Raw genomic sequence first — 23,809 nt, forward strand, 5'->3', positions numbered from 1 at the left:
TGTAGTTGTGGAGCCTCTGCTGACCTGTGTGACTGTCGCTCTGTTGTGGCTGTTTTGTAGTTGTGGAGCCTCTGCTGACCTGTGTGACTGTCGCTCTGTTGTAGTTTTGTAGTTGTGGAGCCTCTGCTGACCTGTGTGACTGTCGCTCTGTGTTGTGGTTGTTTTGTAGTTGTGGAGCCTCTGCTGACCTGTGTGACTGTCACTGTGTTGTGGTTGTTTTGTAGTTGTGGAGCCTCTGCTGACCTGTGTGACGGTCACTGTGTTGTGGCTGTTTTGTAGTTGTGGAGCCTCTGCTGACCTGTGTGACTGTCACTGTGTTGTGGTTGTTTTGTAGTTGTGGAGCCTCTGCTGACCTGTGTGACTGTCACTGTGTTGTGGTTTTGTAGTTGTGGAGCCTCTGCTGACCTGTGTGACGGTCACTGTGTTGTGGCTGTTTTGTAGTTGTGGAGCCTCTGCTGACCTGTGTGACTGTCGCTCTGTTGTAGTTTTGTAGTTGTGGAGCCTCTGCTGACCTGTGTGACTGTCGCTCTGTGTTGTGGTTGTTTTGTAGTTGTAGAGTTTCTGCTGACCTGTGTGACTGTCGCTCTGTGTTGTGGTTGTTTTGTAGTTGTGGAGCCTCTGCTGACCTGTGTGACGGTCACTGTGTTGTGGCTGTTTTGTAGTTGTGGAGCCTCTGCTGACCTGTGTGACTGTCACTGTGTTGTGGTTGTTTTGTAGTTGTGGAGCCTCTGCTGACCTGTGTGACTGTCACTGTTGTGGTTGTTTTGTAGTTGTGGAGCCTCTGCTGACCTGTGTGACTGTCGCTCTGTTGTAGTTTTGTAGTTGTGGAGCCTCTGCTGACCTGTGTGACTGTCGCTCTGTTGTAGTTTTGTAGTTGTGGAGCCTCTGCTGACCTGTGTGACTGTCACTGTGTTGTGGCTGTTTTGTAGTTGTGGAGCCTCTGCTGACCTGTGTGACTGTCACTGTGTTGTGGCTGTTTTGTAGTTGTGGAGCCTCTGCTGACCTGTGTGACTGTCGCTCTGTTGTGGTTGTTTTGTAGTTGTGGAGCCTCTGCTGACCTGTGTGACTGTCGCTCTGTGTTGTGGCTGTTTTGTAGTTGTGGAGCCTCTGCTGACCTGTGTGACTGTCACTGTGTTGTGGCTGTTTTGTAGTTGTGGAGCCTCTGCTGACCTGTGTGACTGTCACTGTGTTGTGGTTGTTTTGTAGTTGTGGAGCCTCTGCTGACCTGTGTGACTGTCGCTCTGTGTTGGTTGTTTTGTAGTTGTGGAGCCTCTGCTGACCTGTGTGACTGTCACTGTGTTGTGGCTGTTTTGTAGTTGTGGAGCCTCTGCTGACCTGTGTGACTGTCACTGGGCTGTGGCTGTTTTGTAGTTGTGGAGCCTCTGCTGACCTGTGTGACTGTCACTGTGTTGTGGCTGTTTTGTAGTTGTGGAGCCTCTGCTGACCTGTGTGACGGTCACTGTGTTGTGGCTGTTTTGTAGTTGTGGAGCCTCTGCTGACCTGTGTGACTGTCGCTCTGTGTTGTGGTTGTTTTGTAGTTGTGGAGCCTCTGCTGACCTGTGTGACTGTCGCTCTGTGTTGTGGTTGTTTTGTAGTTGTGGAGCCTCTGCTGACCTGTGTGACTGTCGCTCTGTGTTGTGGTTGTTTTGTAGTTGTGGAGCCTCTGCTGACCTGTGTGACTGTCACTGTGTTGTGGCTGTTTTGTAGTTGTGGAGCCTCTGCTGACCTGTGTGACTGTCACTGTGTTGTGGCTGTTTTGTAGTTGTGGAGCCTCTGCTGACCTGTGTGACTGTCGCTCTGCATTGTGGCTGTTTTGTAGTTGTGGAGCCTCTGCTGACCTGTGTGACTGTCGCTCTGTGTTGTGGTTTTGTAGTTGTGGAGCCTCTGCTGACCTGTGTGACGGTCACTGTGTTGTGGCTGTTTTGTAGTTGTGGAGCCTCTGCTGACCTGTGTGACTGTCGCTCTGTGTTGTGGTTTTGTAGTTGTGGAGCCTCTGCTGACCTGTGTGACTGTCACTGTGTTGTGGCTGTTTTGTAGTTGTGGAGCCTCTGCTGACCTGTGTGACGGTCACTGTGTTGTGGTTGTTTTGTAGTTGTGGAGCATCTGCTGACCTGTGTGACGGTCACGGTGTTGTGGCTGTTTTGTAGTTGTGGAGCATCTGCTGACCTGTGTGACTGTCACTGTGTTGTGGTTGTTTTGTAGTTGTGGAGCATCTGCTGACCTGTGTGACTGTCGCTCTGTATTGTGGCTGTTTTGTAGTTGTGGAGCCTCTGCTGACCTGTGTGACTGTCACTGTGTTGTGGTTGTGGAGCCTCTGCTGACCTGTGTGACTGTCGCTCTGTGTCGTGGTTGTTTTGTAGTTGTGGAGCCTCTGCTGACCTGTGTGACTGTCACTGTGTTGTGGTTGTTTTGTAGTTGTGGAGCCTCTGCTGACCTGTGTGACTGTCACTGTGTTGTGGTTGTTTTGTAGTTGTGGAGCCTCTGCTGACCTGTGTGACTGTCACTGTGTTGTGGTTGTTTTGTAGTTGTGGAGCCTCTGCTGACCTGTGTGACTGTCGCTCTGTTGTGGCTGTTTTGTAGTTGTGGAGCCTCTGCTGACCTGTGTGACTGTCACTGTGTTGTGGTTGTTGAGCCTCTGCTGACCTGTGTGACTGTCACTGTGTTGTGGCTGTTTTGTAGTTGTGGAGCCTCTGCTGACCTGTGTGACTGTCACTGTGTTGTGGTTGTTTTGTAGTTGTGGAGCCTCTGCTGACCTGTGTGACTGTCACTGGGCTGTGGCTGTTTTGTAGTTGTGGAGCCTCTGCTGACCTGTGTGACTGTCACTGTGTTGTGGTTGTTTTGTAGTTGTGGAGCCTCTGCTGACCTGTGTGACGGTCACTGTGTTGTGGCTGTTTTGTAGTTGTGGAGCCTCTGCTGACCTGTGTGACTGTCACTGTGTTGTGGTTGTTTTGTAGTTGTGGAGCCTCTGCTGACCTGTGTGACTGTCACTGTGTTGTGGTTGTTTTGTAGTTGTGGAGCCTCTGCTGACCTGTGTGACGGTCACTGTGTTGTGGCTGTTTTGTAGTTGTGGAGCCTCTGCTGACCTGTGTGACTGTCGCTCTGTTGTAGTTTTGTAGTTGTGGAGCCTCTGCTGACCTGTGTGACTGTCGCTCTGTGTTGTGGTTGTTTTGTAGTTGTAGAGTTTCTGCTGACCTGTGTGACTGTCGCTCTGTGTTGTGGTAGTTTTGTAGTTGTGGAGCCTCTGCTGACCTGTGTGACTGTCACTGTGTTGTGGTTGTTTTGTAGTTGTGGAGCCTCTGCTGACCTGTGTGACTGTCACTGTGTTGTGGTTGTTTTGTAGTTGTGGAGCCTCTGCTGACCTGTGTGACTGTCGCTCTGTTGTGGCTGTTTTGTAGTTGTGGAGCCTCTGCTGACCTGTGTGACTGTCGCTCTGTTGTAGTTTTGTAGTTGTGGAGCCTCTGCTGACCTGTGTGACTGTCGCTCTGTGTTGTGGTTGTTTTGTAGTTGTAGAGTTTCTGCTGACCTGTGTGACTGTCGCTCTGTGTTGTGGCTGTTTTGTAGTTGTGGAGCCTCTGCTGACCTGTGTGACTGTCACTGTGTTGTGGTTGTTTTGTAGTTGTGGAGCCTCTGCTGACCTGTGTGACTGTCACTGTGTTGTGGTTGTTTTGTAGTTGTGGAGCCTCTGCTGACCTGTGTGACTGTCGCTCTGTTGTGGCTGTTTTGTAGTTGTGGAGCCTCTGCTGACCTGTGTGACTGTCGCTCTGTGTTGGTTGTTTTGTAGTTGTGGAGCCTCTGCTGACCTGTGTGACTGTCACTGTGTTGTGGCTGTTTTGTAGTTGTGGAGCCTCTGCTGACCTGTGTGACTGTCGCTCTGTTGTAGTTTTGTAGTTGTGGAGCCTCTGCTGACCTGTGTGACTGTCGCTCTGTGTTGTGGTTTTGTAGTTGTGGAGCCTCTGCTGACCTGTGTGACGGTCACTGTGTTGTGGCTGTTTTGTAGTTGTGGAGCCTCTGCTGACCTGTGTGACTGTCGCTCTGTGTTGTGGTTGTTTTGTAGTTGTGGAGCCTCTGCTGACCTGTGTGACTGTCACTGTGTTGTGGCTGTTTTGTAGTTGTGGAGCCTCTGCTGACCTGTGTGACGGTCACTGTGTTGTGGTTTTGTAGTTGTGGAGCCTCTGCTGACCTGTGTGACTGTCACTGTGTTGTGGCTGTTTTGTAGTTGTGGAGCCTCTGCTGACCTGTGTGACTGTCGCTCTGTGCTGTGGTTGTTTTGTAGTTGTGGAGCCTCTGCTGACCTGTGCGGCTGTCACTGTGTTGTGGCTGTTTTGTAGTTGTGGAGCATCTGCTGACCTGTGTGACTGTCGCTCTGTTGTGGCTGTTTTGTAGTTGTGGAGCCTCTGCTGACCTGTGTGACTGTCACTGTGTTGTGGCTGTTTTGTAGTTGTGGAGCCTCTGCTGACCTGTGTGACTGTCGCTCTGTTGTGGCTGTTTTGTAGTTGTGGAGCCTCTGCTGACCTGTATGACTGTCACTGTGTTGTGGTTGTTTTGTAGTTGTGGAGCCTCTGCTGACCTGTGCGGCTGTCACTGTGTTGTGGCTGTTTTGTAGTTGTGGAGCCTCTGCTGACCTGTGTGACTGTCACTGTGTTGTGGCTGTTTTGTAGTTGTGGAGCCTCTGCTGACCTGTGTGACGGTCACTGTGTTGTGGTTGTTTTGTAGTTGTGGAGCCTCTGCTGACCTGTGTGACTGTCACTGTGTTGTGGTTGTTTTGTAGTTGTGGAGCCTCTGCTGACCTGTGTGACTGTCACTGTGTTGTGGTTGTTTTGTAGTTGTGGAGCCTCTGCTGACCTGTGTGACTGTCGCTCTGTGTTGGTTGTTTTGTAGTTGTGGAGCCTCTGCTGACCTGTGTGACTGTCACTGTGTTGTGGTAGTTTTGTAGTTGTGGAGCCTCTGCTGACCTGTGTGACTGTCACTGTGTTGTGGTTGTTTTGTAGTTGTGGAGCCTCTGCTGACCTGTGTGACTGTCGCTCTGTTGTAGTTTTGTAGTTGTGGAGCCTCTGCTGACCTGTGTGACTGTCGCTCTGTGTTGTGGCTGTTTTGTAGTTGTGGAGCCTCTGCTGACCTGTGTGACGGTCACTGTGTTGTGGCTGTTTTGTAGTTGTGGAGCCTCTGCTGACCTGTGTGACTGTCACTGTGTTGTGGTTGTTTTGTAGTTGTGGAGCCTCTGCTGAGCTGTGTGACTGTCACTGTGTTGTGGCTGTTTTGTAGTTGTGGAGCCTCTGCTGACCTGTGTGACTGTCACTGTGTTGTGGCTGTTTTGTAGTTGTGGAGCCTCTGCTGACCTGTGTGACTGTCACTGTGTTGTGGTTGTTTTTTAGTTGTGGAGCCTCTGCTGACCTGTGTGACTGTCGCTCTGTGTTGTGGCTGTTTTGTAGTTGTGGAGCCTCTGCTGACCTGTGTGACTGTCGCTCTGTGTTGGTTGATTTGTAGTTGTGGAGCCTCTGCTGACCTGTGTGACTGTCACTGTGTTGTGGCTGTTTTGTAGTTGTGGAGCCTCTGCTGACCTGTGTGACTGTCGCTCTGTTGTAGTTTTGTAGTTGTGGAGCCTCTGCTGACCTGTGTGACTGTCACTGTGTTGTGGTTGTTTTGTAGTTGTGGAGCCTCTGCTGACCTGTGTGACTGTCACTGGGCTGTGGCTGTTTTGTAGTTGTGGAGCCTCTGCTGACCTGTGTGACTGTCACTGTGTTGTGGTTGTTTTGTAGTTGTGGAGCCTCTGCTGACCTGTGTGACTGTCACTCTGTGTTGTGGCTGTTTTGTAGTTGTGGAGCCTCTGCTGACCTGTGTGACTGTCACTGTGTTGTGGTTGATTTGTAGTTGTGGAGCCTCTGCTGACCTGTGTGACTGTCACTGTGTTGTGGTTGTTTTGTAGTTGTGGAGCCTCTGCTGACCTGTGTGACGGTCACTGTGTTGTGGCTGTTTTGTAGTTGTGGAGCCTCTGCTGACCTGTGTGACTGTCGCTCTGTTGTAGTTTTGTAGTTGTGGAGCCTCTGCTGACCTGTGTGACTGTCGCTCTGTGTTGTGGTTGTTTTGTAGTTGTAGAGTTTCTGCTGACCTGTGTGACTGTCGCTCTGTGTTGTGGTTGTTTTGTAGTTGTGGAGCCTCTGCTGACCTGTGTGACGGTCACTGTGTTGTGGCTGTTTTGTAGTTGTGGAGCCTCTGCTGACCTGTGTGACTGTCACTGTGTTGTGGTTGTTTTGTAGTTGTGGAGCCTCTGCTGACCTGTGTGACTGTCACTGTTGTGGTTGTTTTGTAGTTGTGGAGCCTCTGCTGACCTGTGTGACTGTCGCTCTGTTGTAGTTGTTTTGTAGTTGTGGAGCCTCTGCTGACCTGTGTGACTGTCGCTCTGTTGTAGTTTTGTAGTTGTGGAGCCTCTGCTGACCTGTGTGACTGTCACTGTGTTGTGGCTGTTTTGTAGTTGTGGAGCCTCTGCTGACCTGTGTGACTGTCACTGTGTTGTGGCTGTTTTGTAGTTGTGGAGCCTCTGCTGACCTGTGTGACTGTCGCTCTGTTGTGGTTGTTTTGTAGTTGTGGAGCCTCTGCTGACCTGTGTGACTGTCGCTCTGTGTTGTGGCTGTTTTGTAGTTGTGGAGCCTCTGCTGACCTGTGTGACTGTCACTGTGTTGTGGCTGTTTTGTAGTTGTGGAGCCTCTGCTGACCTGTGTGACTATCACTGTTGTGGTTGTTTTGTAGTTGTGGAGCCTCTGCTGACCTGTGTGACTGTCACTGGGCTGTGGCTGTTTTGTAGTTGTGGAGCCTCTGCTGACCTGTGTGACTGTCACTGTGTTGTGGCTGTTTTGTAGTTGTGGAGCCTCTGCTGACCTGTGTGACGGTCACTGTGTTGTGGCTGTTTTGTAGTTGTGGAGCCTCTGCTGACCTGTGTGACTGTCGCTCTGTGTTGTGGTTGTTTTGTAGTTGTGGAGCCTCTGCTGACCTGTGTGACTGTCGCTCTGTGTTGTGGTTGTTTTGTAGTTGTGGAGCCTCTGCTGACCTGTGTGACTGTCGCTCTGTGTTGTGGTTGTTTTGTAGTTGTGGAGCCTCTGCTGACCTGTGTGACTGTCACTGTGTTGTGGCTGTTTTGTAGTTGTGGAGCCTCTGCTGACCTGTGTGACTGTCACTGTGTTGTGGCTGTTTTGTAGTTGTGGAGCCTCTGCTGACCTGTGTGACTGTCGCTCTGTATTGTGGCTGTTTTGTAGTTGTGGAGCCTCTGCTGACCTGTGTGACTGTCGCTCTGTGATGTGGTTGTTTTGTAGTTGTGGAGCCTCTGCTGACCTGTGTGACTGTCGCTCTGTGTTGTGGTTTTGTAGTTGTGGAGCCTCTGCTGACCTGTGTGACTGTCACTGTGTTGTGGCTGTTTTGTAGTTGTGGAGCCTCTGCTGACCTGTGTGACGGTCACTGTGTTGTGGTTGTTTTGTAGTTGTGGAGCCTCTGCTGACCTGTGTGACGGTCACTGTGTTGTGGCTGTTTTGTAGTTGTGGAGCATCTGCTGACATGTGTGACTGTCACTGTGTTGTGGTTGTTTTGTAGTTGTGGAGCATCTGCTGACCTGTGTGACTGTCGCTCTGTATTGTGGCTGTTTTGTAGTTGTGGAGCCTCTGCTGACCTGTGTGACTGTCACTGTGTTGTGGTTGTGGAGCCTCTGCTGACCTGTGTGACTGTCGCTCTGTGTCGTGGTTGTTTTGTAGTTGTGGAGCCTCTGCTGACCTGTGTGACTGTCACTGTGTTGTGGCTGTTTTGTAGTTGTGGAGCCTCTGCTGACCTGTGTGACTGTCACTGTGTTGTGGCTGTTTTGTAGTTGTGGAGCCTCTGCTGACCTGTGTGACTGTCGCTCTGTGTTGTGGTTGTTTTGTAGTTGTGGAGCCTCTGCTGACCTGTGTGACTGTCACTGTGTTGTGGTTGTTTTGTAGTTGTGGAGCCTCTGCTGACCTGTGTGACTGTCACTGTGTTGTGGTTGTTTTGTAGTTGTGGAGCCTCTGCTGACCTGTGTGACTGTCACTGTGTTGTGGTTGTTTTGTAGTTGTGGAGCCTCTGCTGACCTGTGTGACTGTCGCTCTGTTGTAGTTTTGTAGTTGTGGAGCCTCTGCTGACCTGTGTGACTGTCGCTCTGTGTTGTGGTTGTTTTGTAGTTGTAGAGTTTCTGCTGACCTGTGTGACTGTCGCTCTGTGTTGTGGTTGTTTTGTAGTTGTGGAGCCTCTGCTGACCTGTGTGACGGTCACTGTGTTGTGGCTGTTTTGTAGTTGTGGAGCCTCTGCTGACCTGTGTGACTGTCACTGTGTTGTGGTTGTTTTGTAGTTGTGGAGCCTCTGCTGACCTGTGTGACTGTCACTGTTGTGGTTGTTTTGTAGTTGTGGAGCCTCTGCTGACCTGTGTGACTGTCGCTCTGTTGTAGTTGTTTTGTAGTTGTGGAGCCTCTGCTGACCTGTGTGACTGTCGCTCTGTTGTAGTTTTGTAGTTGTGGAGCCTCTGCTGACCTGTGTGACTGTCACTGTGTTGTGGCTGTTTTGTAGTTGTGGAGCCTCTGCTGACCTGTGTGACTGTCACTGTGTTGTGGCTGTTTTGTAGTTGTGGAGCCTCTGCTGACCTGTGTGACTGTCGCTCTGTTGTGGTTGTTTTGTAGTTGTGGAGCCTCTGCTGACCTGTGTGACTGTCGCTCTGTGTTGTGGCTGTTTTGTAGTTGTGGAGCCTCTGCTGACCTGTGTGACTGTCACTGTGTTGTGGCTGTTTTGTAGTTGTGGAGCCTCTGCTGACCTGTGTGACTGTCACTGTGTTGTGGTTGTTTTGTAGTTGTGGAGCCTCTGCTGACCTGTGTGACTGTCGCTCTGTGTTGGTTGTTTTGTAGTTGTGGAGCCTCTGCTGACCTGTGTGACTGTCACTGTGTTGTGGCTGTTTTGTAGTTGTGGAGCCTCTGCTGACCTGTGTGACTGTCGCTCTGTTGTAGTTTTGTAGTTGTGGAGCCTCTGCTGACCTGTGTGACTATCACTGTTGTGGTTGTTTTGTAGTTGTGGAGCCTCTGCTGACCTGTGTGACTGTCACTGGGCTGTGGCTGTTTTGTAGTTGTGGAGCCTCTGCTGACCTGTGTGACTGTCACTGTGTTGTGGCTGTTTTGTAGTTGTGGAGCCTCTGCTGACCTGTGTGACGGTCACTGTGTTGTGGCTGTTTTGTAGTTGTGGAGCCTCTGCTGACCTGTGTGACTGTCGCTCTGTGTTGTGGTTGTTTTGTAGTTGTGGAGCCTCTGCTGACCTGTGTGACTGTCGCTCTGTGTTGTGGTTGTTTTGTAGTTGTGGAGCCTCTGCTGACCTGTGTGACTGTCGCTCTGTGTTGTGGTTGTTTTGTAGTTGTGGAGCCTCTGCTGACCTGTGTGACTGTCACTGTGTTGTGGCTGTTTTGTAGTTGTGGAGCCTCTGCTGACCTGTGTGACTGTCACTGTGTTGTGGCTGTTTTGTAGTTGTGGAGCCTCTGCTGACCTGTGTGACTGTCGCTCTGTATTGTGGCTGTTTTGTAGTTGTGGAGCCTCTGCTGACCTGTGTGACTGTCGCTCTGTGATGTGGTTGTTTTGTAGTTGTGGAGCCTCTGCTGACCTGTGTGACTGTCGCTCTGTGTTGTGGTTTTGTAGTTGTGGAGCCTCTGCTGACCTGTGTGACTGTCACTGTGTTGTGGCTGTTTTGTAGTTGTGGAGCCTCTGCTGACCTGTGTGACGGTCACTGTGTTGTGGTTGTTTTGTAGTTGTGGAGCCTCTGCTGACCTGTGTGACGGTCACTGTGTTGTGGCTGTTTTGTAGTTGTGGAGCATCTGCTGACATGTGTGACTGTCACTGTGTTGTGGTTGTTTTGTAGTTGTGGAGCATCTGCTGACCTGTGTGACTGTCGCTCTGTATTGTGGCTGTTTTGTAGTTGTGGAGCCTCTGCTGACCTGTGTGACTGTCACTGTGTTGTGGTTGTGGAGCCTCTGCTGACCTGTGTGACTGTCGCTCTGTGTCGTGGTTGTTTTGTAGTTGTGGAGCCTCTGCTGACCTGTGTGACTGTCACTGTGTTGTGGCTGTTTTGTAGTTGTGGAGCCTCTGCTGACCTGTGTGACTGTCACTGTGTTGTGGCTGTTTTGTAGTTGTGGAGCCTCTGCTGACCTGTGTGACTGTCGCTCTGTGTTGTGGTTGTTTTGTAGTTGTGGAGCCTCTGCTGACCTGTGTGACTGTCACTGTGTTGTGGTTGTTTTGTAGTTGTGGAGCCTCTGCTGACCTGTGTGACTGTCACTGTGTTGTGGTTGTTTTGTAGTTGTGGAGCCTCTGCTGACCTGTGTGACTGTCACTGTGTTGTGGTTGTTTTGTAGTTGTGGAGCCTCTGCTGACCTGTGTGACTGTCACTGTGTTGTGGTTGTTTTGTAGTTGTGGAGCCTCTGCTGACCTGTGTGACTGTCGCTCTGTTGTGGCTGTTTTGTAGTTGTGGAGCCTCTGCTGACCTGTGTGACTGTCACTGTGTTGTGGTTGTTGAGCCTCTGCTGACCTGTGTGACTGTCACTGTGTTGTGGCTGTTTTGTAGTTGTGGAGCCTCTGCTGACCTGTGTGACTGTCGCTCTGTGTTGTGGTTGTTTTGTAGTTGTGGAGCCTCTGCTGACCTGTGTGACTGTCGCTCTGTTGTGGCTGTTTTGTAGTTGTGGAGCCTCTGCTGACCTGTGTGACTGTCACTGTGTTGTGGTTGTTGAGCCTCTGCTGACCTGTGTGACGGTCACTGTGTTGTGGCTGTTTTGTAGTTGTGGAGCCTCTGCTGACCTGTGTGACTGTCGCTCTGTGTTGTGGTTGTTTTGTAGTTGTGGAGCCTCTGCTGACCTGTGTGACTGTCACTGTGTTGTGGTTGTTTTGTAGTTGTGGAGCCTCTGCTGACCTGTGTGACTGTCACTGTGTTGTGGTTGTTTTGTAGTTGTGGAGCCTCTGCTGACCTGTGTGACGGTCACTGTGTTGTGGTTGTTTTGTAGTTGTGGAGCCTCTGCTGACCTGTGCGACTGTCACTGTGTTGTGGCTGTTTTGTAGTTGTGGAGCCTCTGCTGACCTGTGTGACGGTCACTGTGTTGTGGCTGTTTTGTAGTTGTGGAGCCTCTGCTGACCTGTGCGACTGTCGCTCTGTGTTGTGGTTGTTTTGTAGTTGTGGAGCATCTGCTGACCTGTGTGACTGTCACTGTGTTGTGGTTGTTTTGTAGTTGTGGAGCATCTGCTGACCTGTGTGACTGTCACTGTGTTGTGGCTGTTTTGTAGTTGTGGAGCCTCTGCTGACCTGTGTGACGGTCACTGTGTTGTGGCTGTTTTGTAGTTGTGGAGCCTCTGCTGACCTGTGCGACTGTCGCTCTGTGTTGTGGTTGTTTTGTAGTTGTGGAGCATCTGCTGACCTGTGTGACTGTCACTGTGTTGTGGTTGTTTTGTAGTTGTGGAGCATCTGCTGACCTGTGTGACTGTCACTGTGTTGTGGCTGTTTTGTAGTTGTGGAGCCTCTGCTGACCTGTGTGACGGTCACTGTGTTGTGGTTGTTTTGTAGTTGTGGAGCCTCTGCTGACCTGTGTGACTGTCTCTGTGTTGTGGCTGTTTTGTAGTTGTTGAGCCTCTGCTGACCTGTGTGACTGTCGCTCTGTGTTGTGGTTTTGTAGTTGTGGAGCCTCTGCTGACCTGTGTGACGGTCACTGTGTTGTGGTTGTTTTGTAGTTGTGGAGCCTCTGCTGACCTGTGTGACTGTCTCTGTGTTGTGGCTGTTTTGTAGTTGTTGAGCCTCTGCTGACCTGTGTGACTGTCGCTCGGTTGTGGTTTAGTGATAGAATAGAGCCTTTGTTCTCGATGAAGCTGATCTGGGAGATCTCGGCATCAGTGGGGCGTGTAAAGAGCGTGCAACGGAACACGCGCTCCGCGATCTGCAGATCCTCCATTATAAATATTTACTTTCTACTTAACTGGCAGATGAAAGCAATGAAAACGCAACACAAGGAGCTTACGTATCAAATCTGCTAAAATACACGACCTGCTTGGCTGGTATGACAAGAACTTCCTGGGCAATCTGTCTTTCCAATCAGTAAACGATCAGATGGTATAGTGTATGGACATGCGCAGTCTACACACACTCTTACCAGACAAGTCGACCAGCGTTAATTGGTCACTCCCGGCTTCATTAAAGCACACCGGAGGTAAGGGGAATATGGAGGCGGACACTTATTTCCTTTTAAACAATGCAGATTGCCTGGCTGTCCTGCTGATCCTCTGCCTCTAATACTTTTAGCCACAGTCCCAGAACAAGCATGCCGCAGATTAGGTGCTCTGGCTGAAGTGTGGCTGGATTAGCTGCATGCTTGTTTCAGGTGTGATTCAGACACTACTGCAGCCAAAGATCAGCAGGACTGCCAGGCAACTGGTATTTTTTTTACAGGAAATATGGCAGCCTCTTTGTACCTCTCGCTTCAGGTGTCCTTCAATTCACTTTTTATCCCAAAAAATCCGCTATACGGCTAATATATAAATGCAAGCTAACTAGCAATATATGGGCAGATCGGCCGTGACACTGATCAGAGAAAGATCTGGCAGCTGCCCATACATTGCTGGCAGATTCCTGATCAATTTCAGCAGGAAATCTCTCAGGCATTTGTCCTGTGACGCCACAGCCACTACCGCCATCGCCGCCCCCCCCCCCCCCCCCCCAGTGTAAAGTGTGCCCCCCTGTGCATTTATACTCTACTGGTCGGCTGTTGTCTGCTGCAGTGCGTATCTATTTTCCGCATTCGCACCTCACCCTGTGTGTATTTAGAGAGTTTAGCCTGTGTAATTCCCCCTCATTTGTGTCTAGTCACTAGTTGTAATCTGATCCTTCCCCTGGGTCACATGACTGCCTATGGCAGAGATTGCAGAGAAGCCCATTTGAAAGCACAGGATGTAAACAATAGGTCTGCTTCCATGAATCAGGAAGTAGAAACTGCAGAATTATTGCAGGATTTGGATCAGCTGTAACAAAGAAAGTTTTCTGTAAAGGTTATTAAGCTGTTGTGTATCTTTTAGAGCAGAGAGGAAGTTCGGAGTTCAGGTCCACTTGATGTAATGTGATTGGTGGGTTTAGTGAACAAGAGGGGAGCAGAGATCACTTTACTCTCAGCCTCAGTTTGCTTTATTATATTCACTCTACACTGAAGCTGTAGAAAGCCCCGATACACACACATGCATTTATCATCGTATACCGTGTATAGAACGGCCTCATTGAGCTCAGGCTAACACGCCAGGCATGCTTTATATGTACAGCAGATCTGAACTGGTGGACTTTGTCACCATGCCGGGTATGATAGGCTAGAGGTGCCCCCAGTATGGGGAGTCACCTGAGTAAAGGCAGCCCCCTCGGCATACTGTAGGTAGCCATAAAGCCCCCCCAGTATAGGTGTTCCCCGAGTGCGCAGCCAGATGTGAACCTCCCCAGGAGGATTGGGCCAGCTGAACATAAAAGTAGTGACTCGCCTCTCCGGGCTCCACCTACAACCTACCTTCTCCAGGCCCCCTGTGTATGAATATCGGGCCATCTAGGTGTACAAAATACAATGTCAGGTCACATGACTGGTACATCCTGGAGACTGCTACGTCTGGAGAAAATAGATGTCCAATGGAGGCCGGAGAGCTACTCTGATTTTAGGCTGAATTTATTCCTCAGGGCCCATTGGGCAAACACAAGGAATCCAGCGCAGGAGACTTGGGCGCAGCCGGCGCCACCATAGGCCATAATAGGAATTACAGCTATAGCGGCACACAGAGTAACTTCTGCACCGTCAGTAGACGGAGCTGAAGTAACTATTAAAACAGTGCAATTCATCCGCCAGCAATAGCTGGCAAGCAGAATTACATCATTCCCCACCATCCACGTGGACCTGGAGAGGGAATAGTAATAACACCGCCGGGGCTTGTGCAGGACAAGGATAAGCCGTATACCAGCTGTATCCTGCGCCCAAGTCTCCCGGCGGCCAGTTCTTTAGTACGCCCATTGGACACCCCCCCGGCATTACCTGGCCGGCAGTTCCTGCCACCACCATCTTGCCGCTGTACTTGCAGAGGGCGATCTTCTGTATTCCGAGCCGCGGATCATCACTGTAAGGATCAAAGCAGCCAACCTGCAGGAGAGTAAATAAAACATCATCATTTAGCTGTAATAAGTGCTGTACCCGATGACTCCAATCCTCCTAAATCTGCCCCCTGTCTCCGCTGTCTACAATGTGTGGATGCACCGCACAGCATGTTCAGCAAGTAAACTATACGGCGTTAGACAAGTCATTTGTGTTCAGTGGCTTCAAAGCCTTGCGGCTGTGGTCCCATGATTATGCCTACAGGAAAGTGCTGGGAGAGGATGCTGTGATTGGTGAACTGTTCCCTATAAGGATTCCTGCTTGGTCTCCTAAACCATACTAGTGCCGGGAGACATCTTAATACTTGATTTCACTCAAGGCATGGCTCCCTACAGACCATCTGAAAACACAGGAGCTGAAAGAGTTCACAGCAGGCTTGGTGGGCAGGGCTACAGATGGGCACAGCACTGAGCTATCAGAGACTGAAGCGGTGGTAATGGCTGGTGGAGGGGGGGTCCCCAGCAGGTACTTTATTAGCAATTTCCCTTCAGGTACTCTGGAAGCTTCAACAAAAAAAATAAAAAAAAAATGGACGACTAAGAAAACTTTTGTTTGCGGAGTTCTTTAAATCTCTAACCAGGGCTGACCTGTTCTTACACAGCTGTGCTATGGAGCAAATGACTAAAGAATAAACTGCCCATCAGAGAATAGCAGCTTGCTGCAAAGCCAAAGACGTGATGGGAAAAGTCCAGGAAAAAGCTACATTCTATAGAGTACCATAAATGTGTGATCAGCGGGATGACAGCACGTGATCAAGCATAAATAATAGGCTACAGGGTGGAGCGCAATACATGCGGGATGCTGCACACCAGATGCTGGACGTGCAAACAGGCCAGGAAGACTCACAGCCAAGACAGAGACAGGAGTGCAGATCCAAGTGCAGATCTCAGCTCACACTCCAGCCTGGCCAGATAGATATACACACACACACACACACACACTTTCTCTCTGGGAGACACTCATGCTCGCTCATAAACCGAATTTTTTGCAATCCATATTCATAAATGTACTCTTGTCTGCTGGTACCGCAGCCTCCACTCACGCCGCGCCAATACACCGCAGCCTCCACTCACGCCCATGCTTTGTTAGGGAAGGGCGAGGGGCCGGACGTACCTTGCGGAAGGGCGGCCAGTCATCTTCACAGCTCTGATTCAGGCTCTCATTGTGATCGCAGTCCGTCTGGAAGATTCCCGATGTCGGCAGCTTATACAGAGGCCGGAGGGCCACGCCGGACGCATCCCAGAAACGCACCGTGCCGTCCTCGTGTCTGAAACGGAAAAATGCAATTCATACAAAGCACAGCAATGTCCTATAATAAAATAGAATACATTATTCAGGTTACATATCCTGGTTTCAGTACACTTCCTATATCTGTATATTGCTGTATACTGGTACACAGCCCCACCCTCCCAGTGAGGTCACAGCCTAGGCTATGATTTCACAAAACATTCTCCCAGTGCACTCTGGGAGACCAGGCATTGTTTCTGCTGACTTTGGAACACACAGACAGACATTTCGCAGCGATGCACCTGCCAGCAGTAAAGATGCAGTCACCTCTTTTGGAGCCCTTTCCCACAGCTTTGGAGCAGGACACACCCTCAAGACTCACCTTTTCAGACAAGCTTATTTATTATATAGTTAGAATTTGAGGCTCACTGCCATGTCTACTAACTCCTTCCTCCTGCGTCCCCTGTGTCTCCACCCTTGTAAGCATACAAAAACAGTCCTCCATGCAGCATATTAAATGTTTCTGACATGATTAGCTGCAGGCTTGTTTTTGGTGTGATTCAGACGCTACTGCAGCCAAACCAACCAGCAGGGCTGCCAGGCAACTGTTATTGTTTCACAGGAAATATGGCAGCCGCTATAGGCCTCTCAGTATAGGTCCCCTTTAATGTATAAGTATTGGTGAGGGTTTCAAACTACACACTCGTATGCATTCATACTTGTGTCACTAATTGCAATGTGTTGAACTGCTCATGTATCATTGCTCCCCATCGTAGGATTTTGTACGTTGTACGGCACTACGGAAGATGCTAGCACTATATAAATAAAATAATATTTGTTGCAGGGTCCCTCTTAATCTTCCGCTGATCTAATGATCACAATACATTCAATTTTTTTTATTATTAAACGTCCGACCGTCATGTGAGACACGACATCACTGTGGACGAGCTTTATACACAGAGCAGACTGCATACAAGGGGCAGGAGAGTTGCACACAGGTGACACTATGGAGCAGAGTTTATCCATACTCTGCCTGACGGCTGCGCTGTTTATAGAGTGTCCGCAGCAGGGGCCTCCCCCCTCTACACACATCTGGAAGTGCTCTGACACCGCTGCCCCCTCCCAGCCCTCCACTCCCAGCTCCTGGGGATAGCCTGAATCCCAACATCTCACTTTCCACATTGTCTCATCCCTCATTGTTCTGTTTTTACTGGCTCAGCTGCCAAATTACAGCAGGGAGAGCTGCCCACACAGCTGGAGATAAAAGGCGACGCCCACACAGGGCCACTCCCACACAGCTGGAGACCACTCTTGTTTTCACTGGTCACAGGCCGGGTCCCCAGCATTCCAAGCAGCGCAAGGAATTCAGATTATATACCACGGAAGACTGATTGGCTGCAGTCAGAAAGTCTGATCAACCATACAATCGATTAGAAATGAATGGTCAGACCCGCAAACTGGAAGAAAAACCACAATCCATCCAAATTGTGCCCAGTGGATTTAGTCTGAAAAATAAATTGACGGAATGACCAGCAAATCGATTGTTACCACCAGCGATGCCCGATCCTGGAAGATTGTACCATTAATGGGAACCTTTCTAGCCAACATGACTAACCAATTAGATTGCCAGTTCCTCCAATGGACATTTAAAGGACAACTGTAACGAGAGGGATATGGAGGCTGTCATATTTATTTCTGTATAAGCAATACCAGTTGCCTGGCTGTCCTGCTGATCTGTCTCTAATACTTTTAGCCATAGCCCCTGAACAAGCATGCAGCAGATCAGGTGTTTCTGACATGGTCCGATCTGACAAGATTCACTGCATGCTTGTTTCTGGTGTGATTTGGACACTACTGCAGCCAAATAGACCAGCAGGGCTGCCAGGTAACTAGTATTGTTTAACTGCAAATAGGGCAACCTCAATATCCCTCTCACTTCAGTTGCCCTTTAATGACAAATTTAATGTACTCTGTAAAAGTGCTGCAAGCATATGGTGGTCCTAGGCAAAAAAAAAAAAAAAAAATTAGTACTAACTATAATTAACCTCTTTCAAGAAGTATTTTTGTTCTATTTGTAACGAGGAGACGCCCCGACTCCACATTGGTCAGCAAGTGGTGACACCCCCGACTCCACATTGGTCAATAAGCTGCGACGCCCCTACTCCCCATTGGTCAGTAAGCTGCGATGCCCCCGACTCCCCATTGGTCAGTAATCTCCCATTTTGCCCCACCTTACCCCGTCAGCAGGAGGCCCCTCTGCGATGGCTCCTCAGACAAACTTTTCCCCCCATCGATCGGCCACTTCTAGAGAGAAAAAGGGACAACAGATTATGGCGGTTCAATATTATGGTGCAGACAAGTGAATGTCGTCGTGATAAATGAGCGGCTACAATGGAGTATTGCCTGAAGGAAAACAATGATCCTGTCCGATGTATTAGATCAGAATACCCAAGCAGCTCGGGGTGACCCAGAACCACTAGGAAAGTATAGGAGACTACGAGAGACAGAAAAGACCCCTACTAATTGCCCTTAGAAGGAAACCAGTTTCTGCACTTTGGCTCAGCTTCCACCAGTGACAGGAAGTAGATTATAAGAAGGAGGAAGTGGAATGTGTGCCGGTGCTCACCGCAGAGGACAGCTGAGGGTTCTGCTGCTCTCCAGCGATGATGATTCTTTCCCACAGCTTCAGCGTGACGTTGGAGATGTGGTAGGAGCAGGTGATGGCCGAGGAGTGGAGAGGAGCCAGGTACGGAGCAGGGATGGTCGGCCAGCCTTGGCTCTCCAGGTCTATCACCACCAGTTCCTCCTCCACCAGGACCACCAGAGCCGTGGGGTTGTCCAAATCTGCAACACATCACAATGCAAAGATCAGCTTGTTCTCAATTATTTCATGCATATGAAAGTAAATGGGCATTAACGTTTACATTTCCCATTGTGATAAATGTATTTAAAGCATCTGGTTGGTTGCCATGGCTCTACTTCCTGGGAAGATACTGCATTTTGATTGGACAGTTGTACAGACTCCTCCCCTAGTTACATAGTCAGGATGGAGGTGGGAGGAGGCACCATTTAACCCTTTCCACGCCATCCCCAGTGTGGGAGAAACAACAGCAGTGTCTTACTGCAGATGATCAGAGAAGAACTTGAGGCAGTGGATAGCCTCGGGTGCGATCAGGCCACCCACTCTCGGCTTGGGCTGCTCCCGATTGCCACTAAAACAATGAAGAGAAAGAAAGGAGGGGCGCTCTAAGCCTTCGAGTAACAACAGTTAGCACACTTCTAGGACAGGTCTCACCTAGTTCCAGTTTGGCCAGCACAGCGTACTAGGCCGCGGTCAGCGTTTGTCCCTCTCTGCCGAGCCGGGGACCAAGCTCTCCTAGTCGGATGGGGCGGATATGACGTCACTCTCCCGCGCACTTTCTGGTGGTAGCTATGGATACGGGGACGCACGCTCGCATCACAGTGCTACTGCGAGCGGCGTCTATGGGTTGGGAGTTGCGGTAGTCTGGCGCAAGGAAACCGCCACCGGAGGATAATTAGGACTAAAAGTTTTTATTTAAAACCGACAACGCGTTTCACGGAGGATCAGCCTCCGCTTTTTCAAGTCTTGTATGTTTAACAGGACAGTTTCATTTTATACAGAGACCTCATAAAGAGTCAGCCAATCGGTTCTGTGTGGGGCGGGGATTGGGACCCTAGTGTGTATAATAGTGGGGAAGGACGTAGTCTTCCTAATAGAGGGTCTGGGGAGATAAGGTTATGCAGTATATCTCCTAAGGGGACACACTGGACAAATACAGTATTATATTAGATTCGACATATTCCTCCTATATAGATAATTAGGGGATCAAGGAAGGTAGAGGGCCTTCCATGCCCTCACACAAGACCCACTAGCCGTAACATCATGTTTAAAGAGCTACACATATATACAAAACACACACATTTCTACCTAAAAATTAATCCATTTCAATCATACCCAACACTTCATATGGCTCTAACCCCATCTACACAACTCAGATGTGCGTCTATCTAGTCCCAGCCCTAGGTGTCACGGGTAGCACACAACAAGCCATGGGGGGGGGGGGGGGGGAGGGACAGAAAGGTCCAGGGGTACAGATTAGAAAATAGTATATAAAAATCAATGTACTATGGGCTGGAGGTGGCCCATTTCTTCTAGACATTTATTAAGACCACCAGGTTCGAGGGTACCCAGCTTAAGGACCCAAAAGGACTCCCGTCTGCATAGGACCCTATATCGCTCATATTTATTTGGATGACAAACTTGTTCTATGATAGTGGCCCCCAACATGTTAAAATCTCTCTTATGAACTGCATTAAAGTGGCTCGATACCCCATGTTTGGGTTCCCCTTTCATAATATTGGATCTATGTTTGTTAAGTCTAGTGTGGAACTCTTGGGTAGTACGGCCTACATAAAAGAGGTTACATGGGCAACTGAGCATATATATAACGTGTGTACTCTGGCATGTAAGATGGCTTTTTATACTGTACTCTACTGAAGTGCCTGTCCTAAAGGTCGTTGTACCCCTGCCAATCGTTTTACAACAAAGACAGCGCTTAGACCTGCATGGATAGGATCCAGGCTTGGCTTGTGTCAGAAAATGCGTCTCAGGTTTGCTAGATGGATTCCTGGAGCTCAATCTACTAGGGGCTATGTGTCCCCTAATATTCTTGCTCCTTCTAAAAACTACCTGGGGTACAGACGGAAGGGCCTGCTTAAGAATGGGATCGCTCAACAGGACTGGCCAATATTTATTAAAGATGTTTTTGCACTCTTTGGCCTGTCCTGAAAAATTTACAACTATAGGCATACGTTTATTGATGGAATTTTGGTCGCTATTGGCCTGTTTCTTGGGCAGTAGGCAGTCTTGTTGTGTGAGAGTAGAAGCCCTCTCAAAGGCCGATTCTATCAAGGGAGTAGGGTAGTGTTTCTCCTGAAACCTTGTTCTCAATATTTCAGATTGCTTTATATAGTCCTCCTTATTAGTACAGTTTCGGCGAAGCCGTTTGAATTGGCCAAATGGTACATTTTTTAACCAGGGTTTGTGATGTGCGCTATGATAATCAAGATAGCCATTTCGATCTGTGGGCTTGAAGTAATTCGTAGTGCTAATACTGGCATTTCTGGGATCGACTTTGATGTCTAGATCCAAGAAGTGTACCTGTAGATTATCTGTCTCCATTGTAAAGGATAGGCCCAAGTTGTTCCCGTTGAGATAGTCCCTATAACCATACAAGTCCTCTGTGGTACCCTCCCACACACATATTATGTCATCAATGAAACGGCGATGGAGCACGAGGCTCCCACGAAAGGGATTGTCAGGGGACCAGATGATTTGTTCCTCTAGCCAACCCATGTATAGATTAGCAAAGGCCGGAGCGAACCTCGTCCCCATCGCCGTTCCCCGTAGCTGCAGGTAAAATGAGTCCAAAAAAGTGAAATAGTTGGTTTTCAAAATGAACTCTATAGAGTCCAATATAAACTGTTTTTTGTACATCTGGCATCAAGGGATCCCCTTCTAGATAATACCCAATGGCTTTGAGTCCCAAATCATGGGGTATATTCGTGTAAAGGGCATTTACATCAAATGTGGCCCATCTATAGGTGGAGGTGGACCATTTGATCTCTTTTATTACCTGTAATGTGTGTGTCGTATCTTTCAAATAAGCAGGGAGCTGACAGACAAACTTCTGGAGATGTAGGTCTATATAGTGGGAGAGGCCACTAGTGATCGAGTCTATCCCCGCGATTATAGGTCTACCAGGGGGATTTTTTGGGCACTTGTGCACTTTTGGCAGGTGATAAAAGAAAGGAGTTTTGGGTGCTTCAATATTTAGATAGTTATATTCTTCCATGTTCAGGACACCATTGGATAGGGCCTGGCTTATAAGGTCTCGGTATTTTCTCAAAAAAGGTTCAGTGGGGTCACTCGTAAGTTTTTTGTAGTATTGTGTGTCCCCCAAGAGTCGAAGAGCTTCTTGTATATATGTCTCCCTATCCTGAATGACCACCCCGCCTCCCTTATCCGTTTCTCTAATCACGATAGTATCATTATCCTTTAGCAGTTTGAGTGCTCTTTTTTCTTTCAGAGTGAGGTTCTGCTGGCGTATGGGTTTATTAGGGAGTTTAAGTAGATCGTTGGTCACTAATTGACAAAACGTCTCAACTTGGGGTCCTTTGTACTGTGTAGGGTTAAACTTGGATTTTCCCTTTAGGTTGGTAGCGATGGGTTTCATAAGAATCGATTCCATTAGATTGTCAGGTGAGGCTGTCAAGGAGTCTGTAGGTCTAATTGTGCCCACCACCTCCATATCTGCCCCACCCCCATCAGCAGGAACTCTTTTGTTGTTCTTTAATGCAAAAAATCTTTGTAAGGACAATTTGCGAATGTAAGAGTGTACATCAGTCAAGAGTTGGTATATATTAGCCTTACTATTAGGGCAGAAGGATAGCCCTTTATTGAGAACAGAGGTTTCACTAATGGATAGACTGTAAGAGGACAAATTAAAGATGGGAATAATAGAACTTATTGTAGTGGTTCCATCATTATCGGTTGGCACTTTTCCTTTGGTTCCTTTATTTCCTCGTTTGCCTCTTCTGTGAGGTCTAGTTCTGAACGGGGTCTTTTTAGGCCCTCTTTTTTGAAGAACTCCGTGATGCATGGGTATGTGGGAATGGGTATGCGACTCCTGGTTATTCGTTGTGGAATGGGCGTCCTGTCTCCCCCTAAAAAAACCTTACATGGAGTATCTATTGCTGGTGGGCTGGATATACTATTAATGGATCTTGTTTGTATCAATCCATTAGGAGTGAGGGGAGCATGTATCTGGGCCTCAGTTGTTGACGTATTTCTATCTTTATCCAATGTTTGGCCACTTGCCAGCAGCGGAGTCTGGAATTGGGTTTCAGTGGCTAGTTGTAATACACTCACTAGGGGGCTACATGGGGCTGTAGTTGGCATCGTCCACGTAGGAGTTGTCCAATGATGTGTCGAGGCTATCGTCCGCCGGCGCAACCAAGGTTATAGCGCCGCCGGACGAAAGCCCACCCCCACCAAGGTCCAACACCCCACTGGGTTCCTGGTTCTCGTTAGGTACCAGTCCGGAGACCTCTAGAGGGATCCTAGGATTGGTTTGGCTTGGTAGTTGTGGTAAGTTATGTCTTGGGTCATACATCACTCCAGAGTTACCATCTGGACCCTGGTTAGGATGGCCAGAATTTTTTGGGAGAGTCATTCTTTCTCTATAGTTAGGGTATTTATATGTCTTCTTTCTAGGTGGTAATCTTGTGAATGGTCTCCCACCTGGTTCAAAATAAAGTGGATACTCCCTATATTGGGGAGCTCCTGAGTTCATATATGGTATATTCCCTGTATAAAAAATGGATCTATGTTGGAAGGGCCTTCTTGGGGGGTAAAACCTGGGTGCTAGTTTAATTGACATCAAAGAGGGTATATTTGGTTGTCCCTTGGGTTTCGGGACACCGGCAGGGGGTGGGGACACATGGTCAGATCTAGGGTTGCCCGTGTCGTGGCTGGGTTCTGATTCCAAGTTTTGGGGATCCTTGGTAATGGTTTTCCATGCCCTATTCTGTCCCCTGCTGTAGTCTGCCTGATCCCTAGCAAACTTCTCCACCTTCCGATCGTATATCTCCTTTTCGAGGTGGCGCAGTCTACCAGAGATCCTGCAGTCCCAGGAGACAAAAAAGGGGTCTCCCCTATATGGTGAGAGTACACTCATACAGTTCTCGATGTCTACCTGTATTGAACAGAGTAGTGATTCTCTTTTCCTAGTAATCAAGTCCATTGCTTCAATGGACTTGCTATCCCAAAAATTGTCCCATATTTCGGTGTAGGTTAGATCTGTCATGAAGGCAGATTGAAGGGGAACCCTAAGCCCCCTCTGTACAATCCTAGCATTTTTGTATTTTTCCATAAAAACAATATCTAATGAGTGTTTAATTTCTTTCTCCATTAGTTCTTCTAGGGTCCTCATATGTGTAATAATAATTTTTTCTTTGTTGCTATCTCGTGACAAGGGTACTCCTCTCAATATATTGGTTCCGAGACACAATCTATATTCTCTTCTGTTAGCATACTACTCCATAATGGGCTGACTAAGATCAAAGGTATAATGAATATTAATCTAAAACAAATGTGGGACCCACAGATTCACAATATTCCACAATGCATAAAAAATAAAATATAAAGATCAATTTCAGCAATATAAAAACATTCAACACAATGATGAGTTAAAACACTACTGTCTCAATGTCCCAAATAAGAAACATCACCAGTCCTTAGGTGGCCTCCGCTCCGCAAGCCTGTACAGCCAGTACTGGCAGACAGTGGAAAATCAGAGAAGAACTTGAGGCAGTGGATAGCCTCGG

At 48.6% G+C, this 23,809-nt stretch overlaps 1 protein-coding gene across 2 annotated transcripts in view; it reads right to left on the reverse strand.

The window, feature by feature from the left end:
- The window catches only part of LLGL1 (LLGL scribble cell polarity complex component 1), a 153,249-nt gene that overhangs the window by 46,716 nt on the left and 82,724 nt on the right, over positions 1–23,809 (reverse strand). For both annotated transcript variants that reach the window (XM_068243534.1, XM_068243533.1), the window contains exons 10-13: positions 18,027–18,244; positions 17,637–17,704; positions 15,287–15,440; positions 14,057–14,161 (exon numbers count right to left, since the gene is read on the reverse strand). In XM_068243534.1, the coding sequence (XP_068099635.1) occupies positions 14,057–14,161; positions 15,287–15,440; positions 17,637–17,704; positions 18,027–18,244 (545 nt within the window). The remainder of the gene's footprint in view (positions 1–14,056; positions 14,162–15,286; positions 15,441–17,636; positions 17,705–18,026; positions 18,245–23,809) is intronic.

Source organism: Hyperolius riggenbachi, chromosome 7 (assembly GCF_040937935.1).
Source record: "Hyperolius riggenbachi isolate aHypRig1 chromosome 7, aHypRig1.pri, whole genome shotgun sequence".
In the NCBI taxonomy this organism is placed as follows: Eukaryota; Metazoa; Chordata; class Amphibia; order Anura; family Hyperoliidae; genus Hyperolius; species Hyperolius riggenbachi.